The sequence below is a fragment of the Mesoplodon mirus genome (genome assembly GCF_964341445.2).
Source record: "Mesoplodon mirus genome assembly, chromosome: 8".
Classification (NCBI taxonomy): Eukaryota; Metazoa; Chordata; class Mammalia; order Artiodactyla; family Ziphiidae; genus Mesoplodon; species Mesoplodon mirus.
The window spans coordinates 110640010-110653652 of record NC_138984.1 but is presented as its reverse complement, the minus strand read 5'-3'; the positions used below and the strand labels follow the sequence as shown (position 1 = coordinate 110653652).

At 46.7% G+C, this 13643-nt stretch overlaps 1 protein-coding gene across 3 annotated transcripts in view; it reads left to right on the top strand.

The window, feature by feature from the left end:
* The window catches only part of NCKAP5 (NCK associated protein 5), a 1070192-nt gene that overhangs the window by 961994 nt on the left and 94555 nt on the right, over positions 1–13643 (top strand). For all 3 annotated transcript variants that reach the window (XM_082630802.1, XM_082630801.1, XM_082630803.1), the window contains exons 13-14: positions 4624–8387; positions 9347–9524. In XM_082630802.1, the coding sequence (XP_082486928.1) occupies positions 4624–8387; positions 9347–9524 (3942 nt within the window). The remainder of the gene's footprint in view (positions 1–4623; positions 8388–9346; positions 9525–13643) is intronic.

Genomic DNA, 13643 nt, shown 5'->3' with positions numbered 1-13643 from the left:
TGATGCTCAGAGAGACTTGTTAATGTCCACTGCAAATAGGAGTGAACTTAGCCACGTGCCAAGTCATTCCAGACTGAGCATCCCATGAGAACTCAAAGAAAAGTTTTCCTTCTAGAGAACAGGAGAGCGGTGCGTTCTCTCCAAATGAATGGCCGAAAGTTTTGGAAGTATCATTAGCTTTGTAGGAGTTTACTGCTCAAAAATAGCATGTATTATATTGACCTTTAATCACTGCAATAGCCTCATAAAACACTAATATTATGGCTGTAAGTTGGAGGGTGGCACAGTAGAGAGAATTCCATGGTAGCTGACAAGCGCTATGGCTTCAGTGCAAGTCGAGCATGTCTCTACTTAGATGCCAGGAGTTCCTCTACCAGATTTTTAAATAACTCTTACGGCTGGAATGACTCCCATCTGCAAAGTGGGCTCACACCGCTGAAGATTCCTTCACGATTTGAATAAACATCTTTGCACACTGGTATAAGCCAAGAATCTGGAATAGCTGTTTCTGCAGTTTCTTAATGTTAAAGAAAAACAAAGAGTACAGGAGAATGGAAACCCTGAATTCGAATATTTGGAGATCAGTTTTCTGTCATCTGTATAAATTTAGTTTATGACTTCAGAAGCATAAGAAACCAGGGAAATTCCATAGCTGCCAGAAAATTTGGGTGAGGGAGGAGGTTTTTCATACTCTGAACAAGAGCTCAGAAAAAGATTTCAAGCTTGAATTTAGAGCTTATTCCCTTGGACTCAGACTTACAATGCAAAGTGCGGAGCCTGGGGTGTTATCAGAATTGTTCCTTCTAAGGAGCTGTTCGGAGTTCTGAATAATGACTGCCAGGGACCTGGCCCTTAGCAGACTGGGGAGGTGGTGGGGGGGATGTTCCCTCTCTTCGTCTCTGAACATTGCTGGCTCCCAGAGCCCCCTGCTCTGCTCGTCTTTCACAGCTCTTTCTCTCTCTCTCTCTGAGCCTTTATCTTTTCTTTTCTTTTCTTTCTTTCTTGAAATTTTTCCAGTTAGAACAACCCTCGATATTCTAGGGACATCTCTTCCCTGAAAGAGGAGAAATAAGGTTCTTAAGACACGTCACACACACTCCGTTAGCCGTCATCTGGAGATTTTAACAGTGTCCCATCTCAAAATGGCTGTGGAATACCAGCGTGCCTGTCACATCTCCCAGAGAAAAGTCCTGATTCTCAGGGATCCAGCAAACTAGACCCAGTCCCATGAAGACATTTTATTTTATTTTATTTTTATTTGTTTTTATTTATTTATTTTTGGCTGCATTGGGTCTTCATTGCTGCGCATGGGCTTTCTCTAATTGTGGCGAGCGGGGGCTACAATTCGTTGCGGTGCGCGGGCTTCTCATTGCGGTGGCTTCTCTTGTTGCGGAGCACAGGCTCTAGGCGCACCAGCTTCAGTAGTTGTGGCTCGCAGGCTCTAGAGCGCAGGCTCAGTAGTCGTGGCGCACGGGCTTAGTTGCTCTGAAGCATGTGGGATCTTCCCGGACCAGGGCTTGAACCCGTGTCCCCTGCATTGGCAGGCGATTCTTAACCACTGCGCCACCAGGGAAGAAGTCCTGAAGACATTTTAAGTTGATATTATTTAAGGAACTTCTTAAGTTCTTACCATGTACCAGGTACTCATTTAGTATTAACTTACATAATAAATTCATACAATATGATTTTGAATTTGAATATAATATTAACCTATATAATAACAAATATATGACCAATGGTTCTTTAGTAGTTCATAAGTATTTTTTTAAAATATTGTTTTGTGTAGAAACAGAAGGGAAGCCTACATGAAATGCACTGGCCTGCCCTCCATGGAGGAATCTGGCTTGTATTATTGAGTAATTACCGCATGTCAGCTTTGTCAGCTCTTCATAAGTACTAGCTCATTTAATGCTTGTGATAGCTTATTAAGTAGGTTCTCGTATTTCCTCCATTTCACAGAGAAGTAAACTGAGGTGCTGAGAAATTAAATATCCATCCCAAGGTCTCATAGCCAGTAAGTGGAGCTGGGCAGTTGGTTCCAGAACCTTAACCATTCTGCTAGACTGACCTTCTTGAATCAGCCTAAAACGAGGAGGAGTCCCAGTTGTTGGGATGGGTTTGTTTCCATTAAGACCAAGAATGTCATTTAAAAAAAAAAAGAATGTGTAAAACTGTTGTCTAGTCAAGAAATAGGAAAGAACTGTGGGCATTAAACCCAGGCTCCTACCTTATCCGCAGCATCTTTCAGCCAGCTGCACTGCTCCCCAGAGCAACTCTCTTCTGACTTTTCCCTGCCAAGAATGAAGCCGCCAATATGAAATGCCAGCTTCGTCCCACCATCTCCCCGATAGGAGAATCATGCTTTTTATCAAGTTTCAAGATTATCCTCAACCTTTCTCAAGCTATTAAATACCATGACCTCCTTTGGAAAACTGTTGGAGGAATGTGGCTAATCTCACAGGGTGGGGAGCCAGGGCCCTGGGAGGTTTGCAGCCTTGGGCCCTGGGATGACTCAGACCTCAACATGGGCAGGCTCCGGGGAGGCAGAAAGGAAGTGGGTAGGCAGACACAGAGCACATCTATGGCGGGAACAAATCTGCCCTTTTCAAGCTCTAAGAGGGTACTTTTGCCTGGCTTCTCTTCTTTTTCGTGAACGTGACATCAGGATCATGGAAATTCTTAGAAACCCAAGCTGTGGCAGTCTGCTCACTGGTCAGTCTATAATACCCAGACTTACTGAAGGGATTTCTTCTGATTTCCGAAGGAGTTTTTAATGGCACAGCAGAAGAGGACGGGGAAGGGGGAGCATCACCAAAACAGAATCGATCCACAGCAACTCCTGACCCTGGAGAATTTTCCAAAGAGAATATATAATTTGACTTAAAACCAAATATACATATAACAAAAAAAGAAAAAATAAATAAGACGTATTGTTGATAACAAGATTTTTATGATTTTTAAAAATCATAAAATTTTTATGAGAAAGTTTTAGATGTAAGCAGATGCTCACAGCTTACTAAAAAGCTGAGATTCCAGGGTAAGTTTCTGACATGGAGTTAACCTCTGCTTATGAGCGCTCGGGTGTTCAGAGTCCTGGCACAGCAGGGCAGCTAGTGTGGAGATGCCAACAGGAGCGGTACTCTTAGCCAAGACTGGTGCAGAGTGCACATTGGAAACCACCAGATTCATTCATTGACATTCTTCATCGTTAACTGTATAGCCTTTTAAAAGAAAAAAGTCATTAGGTCAGAGCCTCCCAGTTTCCCCGAGTGCCAGTTTGTGATTAAACTCTGCAAGTTCCATTCAAAAGAGGGGTGTTGGAATAACCTACGGTCTCTATTATGACTTTGACTAATACAGAGGGTAGAACAGAGGCCAAGCTTCATTCCAGCAGTATCGCATCCAGATTGATGTGCAGTCTCTAGAGCCAGATTGCCTGGGTTCAGATCCCCACACCGCCACTTCAGAAATGAGTCATAGGAAGGACCCAGGAGACCAGAGTTCAAACCTTTGCTCTAGCTCTCCCTTAATTATGTGATCTCCAAAGGACAGATCTTGCTGAATCTCAGTTTCCCGCCTAGTAAAATAGAGCTGATAATGTCTCCCTCATGGTATTGTTCTGAAAATTAAATCAAAGCACTGGGTCAGAGGCTGGTACACAGCAAATGCTGGGTCAATGTAAGTTTCCTCCTCTGCCATTCTGTTTCTTGCTAGCCGTAATTTGATAAATATGAATGTCTGAGTAGAATGCCATGTTTTTTTCTATGTCACTTCTTGGTCACTCTCCAGAACTAACACTGGTATTTGGAGAAATATGAAGAACAGGAAATTGACCTTTTGAAGTTAGTAGGTGAACCATTGCTATGAGTTCTAACAGCAAATGCCCAGCTGCTCTATCTGTGTAAACATTTCACAGATGTTCACTGCCTATCAAGTAAAGTCATGAAGCCACATGACGTTCTAACTTTCAGTCCTTAGAATGGAAGGGACCGTAAAGGCAGGGACCAACTCACTTTTCCATTTACCCTCTTTACCTGCCATATACACTGAGCAGTGAGCCATATTGTCTTCTGGTTATTCCCTAAGTGTTCCTTAAGCATACTTTTCCAATTTAGGTCTTTGCCATCCCATTTCTTCTAACTGGAAATCATTTCCTCTACTTTTAAACTAAGGCAAACCTATCTATCTTTCTAGGGCTAGGTTTATTTTTTTAAAAAGAAAAGAAAAGAAAAGGAAACATATGCTTTTTGTGTTTTTTTCCAAACAGACATGTGGTCTCCCTCATCTGAAATTCTGGAGTACCTCCTACCCCTGTATGTCTCATATGATCCCTTGACTTATGGTTACTTGAGCTCAGCTCCTCCTGGGGGTTGCATGCTCCTTGAAGGCAGGGTCCTTATCCGCTACTTATCTATATCATATGCTGCTTAGCTCAGGACCTGGCAAGGTAGAGATTAGCTGCATAGTTAATGAATTAGTTTGAATTAATTAATGAATAAATGCATTTATATGTGAATATTTATCAACCACTAGAACGAATTAAGTTTAATGATGGCCTTTTCCTTTTATAAATTGGTGCTCCACAGAGCTCAATCATTTCTCATATCTCCTTTTCTTTCCTAGCAGTCATCACAAAATTGGGACAAAAGGTTAAGTATTGACTCTTCACTCCCGAGTGGCTTTGCTAGTCCCACAGATGAACTACCTCCGACTCGCATCAAGGAAAGCCACATTTTGGAAGGACTCAGAAAGCTCCAGAAGCGAAAAGTGTTACTTGAACCCCCATCAGTGATAACCAAATGGGGTTATAAAGATTGCATGAACTCCAATGAAGGAATCTATTCGCCAGGAATTAAAAGTAGCAGCCTCAAGGAATATCCCCCCTGCAAACCCACGGACACGGGGAGCCCCTGCAAGGAGCCGCACAAGGCCTTTGTTTATGACACAGATTCTCACGACGATGCCGAAGAGGACCCTTCCTCCTTAGCCTCGCTCCAGGCAGTTCCACACCAGGGCTGCAGGCTGCACGGTTGTAAACTAACCCACAGTGCTTCTGACAGTCTCTTTGGCTGGGAGCTGAATGGCAAACACTGTTCAGAAATCCCTTCCTCGGTCTACCCCTGGGAAAGGCCTGAGAAGCTGACCAGTTGTGCTAGCAACTGTCCCTCGGAGCGGAAGCTGTGCCCAAGTGCGCAGGGGCCTCAGGTACAGAGAGAGAGGGACCCGAGCCAGGGCTGCCTGGCTGTCAATCTCCATCTCTCAGACACGGATGACACCGAAACCCTGGATGAGCTGCACATAGAGAGCAGCGATGAGAAAAGCCCTTCAGACGTGTCTTTGACCGTGGACGCCGACAAGGCCGTGGAGAACCTGGACGTCCGCGTGGGATTTGGAAGATCTCAGCGTGGGTCTCCTGAGGAGGAAGAAAAGCAAGTGCCCGTCCACTTCGAGAGCAGGCCAAAGACGTTCAGTTTCATTAAGCAGCAAAGGGTTGTAAAACGGACTTCCTCAGAAGAATGTATTACTGTCATATTTGACGCAGACGGTGGCGAGCCCATTGAGTTCAGCTCTCACCAGACTGGCCTGGTCACGGTTACCAGAAAGGAGATTTCCATCCGTCAGGCCCCTGCTGGGCCCCAGACAGAACACACTGAACTTCTACCTCAGGGAATGGCTCATGTACAGCCAGGGGCCGCTGCTAGAGACTTTGCTTTCTTGAAGAGATCTGAAGAGGAAGCCGAGAGAAACATTCCAAGAGAAGACGAAGATGATGTTGCCGTGACACCCACTGAATGCTCCCACCCCAGGACGGTGACGCAAAACACTCAGCGACAAAGACTGACCAAACCAACACACGCTGCGTCGTGCCAGAGTCATTCTAGGTCCTCTGTGGCCACGGGCATCTATCAGAAGAAAAGCCTGACAAAAATACCTACCAGGGGCAAGTCTTCACCTCAGAAATCAAGGATAATGGAGCCTGAAGCCTCCCTCACGGTCCCCTCAGCTGGCCCAGTGACTCTTGAGAGGTCACCAGCTCCAGGGAAACTCTCACGGTTCAAGAAGCCTGAAGGCCCAGAGCCCCTCTTTGCTTTACCGCCGGATTCACACATTCCAAAACCCTCCTCCACCCAGCTCCCTCACGGCTCCAAAGTGTTCAGCAGAAGGGACTGGGTCCAGTACTCCAGGAGTCAGATTCCAGCGGCACAGCTGCTGCCAAGGCCCCCCGCCGAGCCGAGTGACGATGGCGAGCCCCCCACGAGGGATAAACCCTGTGAGCCGGGGCCGGAGGCCGGGCTGAGACCGCCCTCCCTGCCGTCCCCTCCAGGCAGGTCGGTCTCCCTACTCGCCAGGCCCAGTTACGACTATCTGTCGCCACCTGCGTGGGCCAAGCCGGAAAGCGGGGTCCCCAGTGACGCAGCAAGGGCAGTGTTGCAATCCCCCCCTCTGAAAGGATCCTCTGCTCCGATTATTTATTTTAATCAGACCGTGACGGAAGTGCAGGGGAAGAAACCTTCTGTGGCCTTCAAAAAGCCCGTCTTCACTCCCCCTCCGCCCTCCACAGAAACAGCCATCCACACCAGGTGCCCTGCTCACAGCCCCTCCAGCTTGTTTGCTGGGATGGCCCCAGGGCCCCCAAAGGTCTCTCCAAAGAGAAGTGTCCCCAGAACCCCACCTCACCAAACACTTGGGACCACACAAACGGACGTAGGGTTACGGACCCCCAAGAATTGTCCTGCTACCCAGGAGCCACTGGAAATACCGTCCTCCAAAGGTGTGTCTCCAGCAAGAAAAGGACAGTTGAATGACAGTGTCTCCACATCCCCCAAGCCTTCCTTCTTAGGGGTAAGTGAGTCACCATCGTCTCAGGTTAGCAGTCCCTCATCAGCAGCATCCTCCAAAAGCCATAGCACCCCGCACGGTTGTCAAAACCCTCACGAGAGAGGACTGAAAACTCGCCTCCCCGTTGGGCTCAAAGTCTTCATGAAGTCTCCCCAGTTGCTCAGGAAAAGTTCTACAGTGCCAGGGAAACATGAAAAAGACAGCCTAAACGAAGCCTCGAAGAGTTCCGCGGCTGTGAGCAAGGATAAGCCGGGGACCTCCAGGAACGCGAGCAGCCCTGAGACCACAGGAGGTGAAAGAAATGTGTCTCCACTGGGTTTACGAGCACAGGAGAGTCTGGCCGAAGGGCTTCCCCTGGAAACAGCAACGCCAGAGTCATTGGAAGATAGCACGCCTGGGGCTGATGGAAAAGATGCGGTAGAAAACAAGTCTGTGAAGAGATCCCTGTCCTCCAGCAAGCCGCTCCTAAAACCAGCTCTAGGCATGAACGGAGCCAAAGCCCGCAGCCAGAGTTTCAGCGCTCACTCAGGGGACAAGCCCCCCACGGCCTCCGTGGAAGGGCCAGGCAAGGTCCGGACTCAGATTATTACCAACACCGCTGAGAGGGGCAACTCCCTCACCCGGCAGAGCTCCTCCACGGAAGGCTCTCCCAGCAAGACCACGTCTGCCCCCATGTCTGACGGTCTCCCTGGTGCTGGGAGGCCCCTGGGGCATCCTTCCCCCAGGCAGGGCTCCCTGGGAAGTACAGGCAGCTCCAGCAGCCAGCACGGGAGTCCAAGCAAGTTGCCTTTGAGGATCCTTCCAAAATCCGAAGGGCCCCTCGCCCCACCCGGGACAGAAGAGCAGCAGGCCTATGCCCAGGGAGAAGGCGCCAGGGTGAGTGCACCAGAGGAAGCAGGCAGCGACCACGGCAGGTGCCCATCCACCCCAAAGGACGGCCCAGGAGTCCCTCAGAGTCCGGGGAGGACACGGCAGCCCAGCAGTTTTGAAACCAGCAGGACCTCCAAGCTAGAAACTTCTGGAAGGTATCCAGACACGTCTACAACCAGGACCGGTGTTGTGAGCCCAGAAGCCCCCCTCTCACCCACAATCGAAGAAAAGGTCATGTTGTGCATTCAGGAAAATGTGGAAAAGGGCCAAGTGCAAACAAAGTCCACCTCTGTGGACGTGAAGCCGAAGCCCGGGCCTTCTTTTGCCAGCTGGTTCGGTTTTCGGAGGAACAGACTGCCAGCTCTCAGTAGCAGGAAGATGGATGTCTCCAAAACCAAAGCGGAAAAGAAAGATGCAAAAGGTTTGGGGTTTGGAAACAAACAGCTAAAATCAGAGAGAAAAAAAGAGAAAAAGAAGCCTGAGCTACAATGCGAGATGGAAAATGAACTTAACAGGGACATCGAGCTGGCAGATGGTCCAGACAGTGGTTTACAAAACAGAAATAACCTGAAAACACCGCCAGACATTTATGACCAAGTGAAGTTTGTATCGAGAAGTAGACCCGGCCCTGTTCCATGTTCAACGAAAGATACCTTTATGACGGAACTTCTGAACAGGTAGCGTGTTGGCCAAGGGGGTGGCAGTGTAGAGGGCAGTGCAGAACCCCACCCACGCCTCACCCCCCAACAAGGAGAGTTGTTTATTTCCAGCATACTGAATACCAGTCAAGCATGTTTCTCATACAAGCAGAAATTCATCGTAGCAATCTTTTATACATTAGCCAGAATTTAAACAATGAAATAAAAGTTAGCAATAAAATGGTAATTTAGTCCACGTTACTTTGGTAACCAAACCAGTGGTCTTTGAAATTAAAGGATGGTAAGTTTTATCAAGGTGGATGGAAATCCAGCCTACAGTAGAAATCATGAATGTACCCACATGGCATGAAATGGAAGAAAACTACACATATGTTTTTCTTTTTTGTGTGTGGTACGCGGGCCTCTCACCGTTGTGGCCTCTCCCGCTGTGGAGCACAGGCTCCGGACGCACAGGCTCAGCGGCCATGGCTCACGGGCCCAGCCGCTCTGCGGCATGTGGGATCTACCCGGACCAGGGCACGAACCCGCGTCCCCTGCATCGGCAGGCGGACTCCCAACCACTGCGCCACCAGGGAAGCCCTACACATATGTTTTTAAAGGATGCTGACCCCACTGATCGTACTGAGCAAACTTAGAAACTTTCCAGAGGTAATTACAGATTCTGCTGATCTTAAGCCAGAAATATATTTAGCAATCATTCCCCAGTGGTTTTTACTTTATTCCCTCACACACACACCCGCCATCTCACAAGCAGTCATAAAAATAAAAATAAATGATTGCATTATCAAATCTAAATTGACACACTACCAGAATAGCAGATGAAGATTTGACCAAGGCCAGTGAGACACACTTATCACTCAAGGGTTTAAAGACAAAGAGACACATGGAGGTTACTTTAAACATTAAAGGATTGGGGAAAGTAGAACGATTAAAGAAGAGCAATGTAATTGATCAGAGGAATCACTTTCTACCTGCAGAGTTGATAAGAAAGCAGCTCAACAGACTGAAAGTGGATCAAATAACGTTTCCTGCAGGAGCGTGTTAAAGGGCAGCTCCCAGGGCTCCTGTGTCACCAGCAGCTCTATCGGCACTCAAGGAACCTACAAGAAGAACATCAAAACCAAGGCAGATGTGGAAATACCGAAAGGCTCCCTGGTAAGTCTTTTACCATCCTGGTTATGAAGTGTCAGGTTCTGAGATGGGCTAGTTGGGTTCTGTCTACCCTTTGCTGATGAAAATAGATAGGCAAGAGATTACGGGGGAAAGGGAAAGTTAAAGCCAAAGAGAAAAAAGAGGGAGATCTTTTTTTTTTTTTTTTTTTTCCGTACGCGGGCCTCTCACTGTTGTGGCCTCTCCCGTTGCGGAGCACAGGCTCCGGACGCGCAGGCCCAGCGGCCATGGCTCACGGGCCCAGCCGCTCCGCGGCATATGGGATCCTCCCAAACCGGGGCACGAACCCGCATCCCCTGCATCGGCAGGCGGACTCTCAACCACTGCGCCACCAGGGAGGCCCAAGAGGGAGATCTTGGTGACGCTGTAGCGGAGTGTTGGCGGTTAGACTGGAATGGGCCCGGCTCCCTCCACTCTCGCTGCTTTTGTAGTTCTCTTTTCAGAAGGATGGGATAATCACAGTGCAGGCAAATAATGCTGCGAGTGTCATCTTCAAATTATACCCTTTGCTGGGAATTTGTCCTGATGATGCTTTCCATCATTTCCAGCAACGCAAAAAGGAACGAAAATGATTATAAAAAATAAAAGTGCAGAACAATTTAGGAGAACATTGGCTATTTTGATGATTTGATTTAAGTATTTTCCCTAAAGTTGTAAATACTGACTTATCCTACCTAAGACAGAAGGTGTTAAGACTTAAGAAACGTATCCTTGGAACCAGGCCTGGCTGCTGCAGGGCAGGGAGAGGGGACAGCCTGGAGCTGTGCCCCATGCTCCCAGCTGGGACATCAAGGCTGTCCTGGGACTGGGCACTAGCCCCGGAGCTAGCACGGTCCGCCCTGCAGGCTGCACATCGGGGCTTCTGTAGGCTGCCCAGGTTTCCTGAGCGACAGGTCCCTCGAGGATGGCCGCTACCCACCTGGGCCCAGGCCACCCACAGGAGGCGGCGGCAGCTACCACCCCCATCGTGACGGCCACGGAAACACGCTCGGCAGAGACAGCTATCCCTCATTCGGCAACCCACAAGACAACGTGATAGCAAAATCGTGTCTCCTGTCGTGTCCGTGGTGGTGGTGGTGACCCTGGACCCTGGGAGCGGCCAGCTATTTCCAGTACAACAGGAGGAGGAATTGCTTCAGGACAAATGAACCAGAACACACCTTAGGCCTTCAAAATCCACCCATCGCTTTGGGAAAAGCTCCATCCAGTCAAGAACCGCCTTCATCACTCCCATGAAGTTCCTTTCCTTCTTGGCTTGACCAGCTGCCCTGAAGGGTTTTCTCTTCTGTTTGCAGTAGGAGTGCTGCCCATCCAAGAATTCCTAACTCCTCAGACACCTCGATCGTGATAAGGTAGACAGCTGGACCTTGGGTTGTACAAAAGATTGCTTGATCTGTTGGTTCCGTTGTGTGTCTGGACAGAGAGATTCCAGCTCTGGAATGAGCTCAGAAACTACCTCCTGGTGTGACCCCAGGCCATCGACATGGTCACAAAGCACAGGGGCAGCAGAATGGCACGGGGGTCTTGGGCGGGAATGCCATCAGCTTCTAAAAGATGGAGACAGACTGCTGTTTGGGTTTCCACCAAGCTGGGGTGAGAAGCTTGACTGGTGGTGTAAGTTCCTTAGTTATATCAGGAATCCAGACCCGTTCACCACCGCCCGTGAATCAGGAATGAGTGATTTCCAACAGTAACGGCAGAATTTGCACATTATTTCAGCTCACAAAAGCATTGTTATCTGCAGAGGATCAGGCTGGATTTTGGAAATTTAAGTGCAAAATCGCTGATGTGGAAACCGTCTCGGGGAAGTGATCGGGGGTGATTTTTCCTGTGAAATAGTACAGTTTCTACATTGTTTTGGAGAATGCGGAGTAGAAATAGAGATTTGCAGATGTTGAGGCTTTTGGTATTATTTTTGATCTTTGATCCTCTTTGGGTACCAGTTTTTAAGGTGACGGCAGTACTTTCCTTGGTTTATACTTTTCTTTTTACTGCACTAGATGATCTTCTATCCTCAAGCATCTAAAAAAGTATACTAGCTGTTTGCTTCTATTTTAGTAATACTTTAGGGCAGAGGAAAAAGAATGGTTTGGGCAGATTAGTATAGTTTGATTCAACTGAGATTAATGCTGATAGAATTTTAGAGTTTAAATATTAGAACCAAGGAGGAAGCCAGTCACTAGAATCTGGATCTCATAAAGAGGACACGTTAAAATTCCAAATATGCATGCTTTGTGCTCACCCTTAAGGATGAGAGCTAGGTCTCCCAAGAGAAGTTGAAAGCAGAAAGCATTTGAAAGAGCTTCGCAAAAATGGAAAAGAACTTAAAACTAGCAATCCTGATTAGATGTCTCAGAATTGCATGACTTCCATCCTGGATTTACATAGATTTGAGCCATTTGAAGACAGACTGTATTTCCTATTTTAATATGAATGTCCTATGACTCTTCCCAAATCTTGTTGAGCTTCCCCATAAGTGAGGACGCCCACTAAACATTTCCCATATATGAGTTTTCGTGGCGAGTTTAATTTAACTCTTGTTAAAAAGTGTGTGTGTGTACACACACAGATTTACACACAGATATACATAAATGGAACTTAAAAAACAGGTAACTCCATCCATTTTCTATAACTGTCATGGACAACTTTTCATCATTTAAAATACATGTAAGATGGAAGCAACCTAAGTGTCCATCGACAGATGAATGCATAAAGAAGATGTGGCACATATATACAATGGAATATTACTCAGCCTTAAAAAGAAACAAGGGCTTCCCTGGTGGCGCAGTGGTTGAGAATCCGCCTGCCAATGCAGGACACACGGGTTCGAGCCCTGGTCTGGGAAGATCCCACATGCCAGGGAGCAGCTGGCCCCGTGAGCCACAGTTACTGAGCCTGTGCGTCTGGAGCCTGTGCTCCGCAACAAGGGAGGCCGCGATAGTGAGAGGCCCGTGCACCGCGATGAGGAGTGGCCCCCACTTGCCACAACTGGAGAAAGCCCTCGCACAGAAACGAAGACCCAACACAGCCATAAATAAATAAATAAAAATTAAAAATAAAATAAAATAAAATAAAACAACTTTATTAAAAAAAAAGAAAAAGAAAAAAGAAACAAAATTGAGTTATTTGTAGCGAGGTGGATGGACCTAGAGTCTGTCATACAGAGTAAAGGAAGTCAGAAAAAGAAAAACAAATACCATATGCTAACATATATATGGAATCTTTAAAAAAAAAGGTTCTGAAGAACCTAGGGGCAGGACAGGAATAAAGACGCAGACGTAGAGAATGGACTTGAGGACACAGGGAGGGGGATGGGTAAGCTGGGATGAAGTGAGAGAGTGGCATGGACATATACGCAGGACCAAATGTAAAATAGATAGCTAGTGGGAAGCAGCCGCATAGCACAGGGAGATCATCTTGGTGCTCTGTGGCCTCCTAGAGGGGTGGGATAGGGAGGGTGGGAGGGAGGGAAACGCAAGAGGGAGGGGATATGGGGATATATGTATATGTATAGCTGATTCGCTTTGTTATAAAGCAGAAACTTAACACACCATTGTAAAGCAATTATACTCCAATAAAGATGTTAAAAAATAAATGAATAAATAATAAAATACATGTAAGAGAAAAAAAAAGAAAGTTATCCTTTTTGGAACTTGACTCCCTATCATTTAGTGTTTTAATTATGAGGTCTAGAACTCAGGGGGTAATTTCCTTTAAAAAAATGAATAAAAGGCATTTTTATATTTCCCAAGGATATGCCAGTTTCAAATAATATTTTTGTTTTAAAATTACCTTAAATTGAACTTCCTCTTCTTACATTCTTTCTGTTCTTGCATCACTGGTCTGGTGATATTCATTGTTCCTTTATGTAAATTTTAAAGCACTCGAGCAAAAAAACAATATCTTTTCAGAATTCCTGAATCCATATATTTTGGGGCTTTAATAAAAGAGATTATAAAATATACTATGTGCTACCATTTTCCTAGGGAAAACCTGAAACATGAAGCAATTACTCATTTTTTTCTGGAGTGGTTCAAGAACAGACGAGATTTTAGAAGTAATCGTGATTGGCATTATTAGTTTTTAATTATTATTGATGTTTAG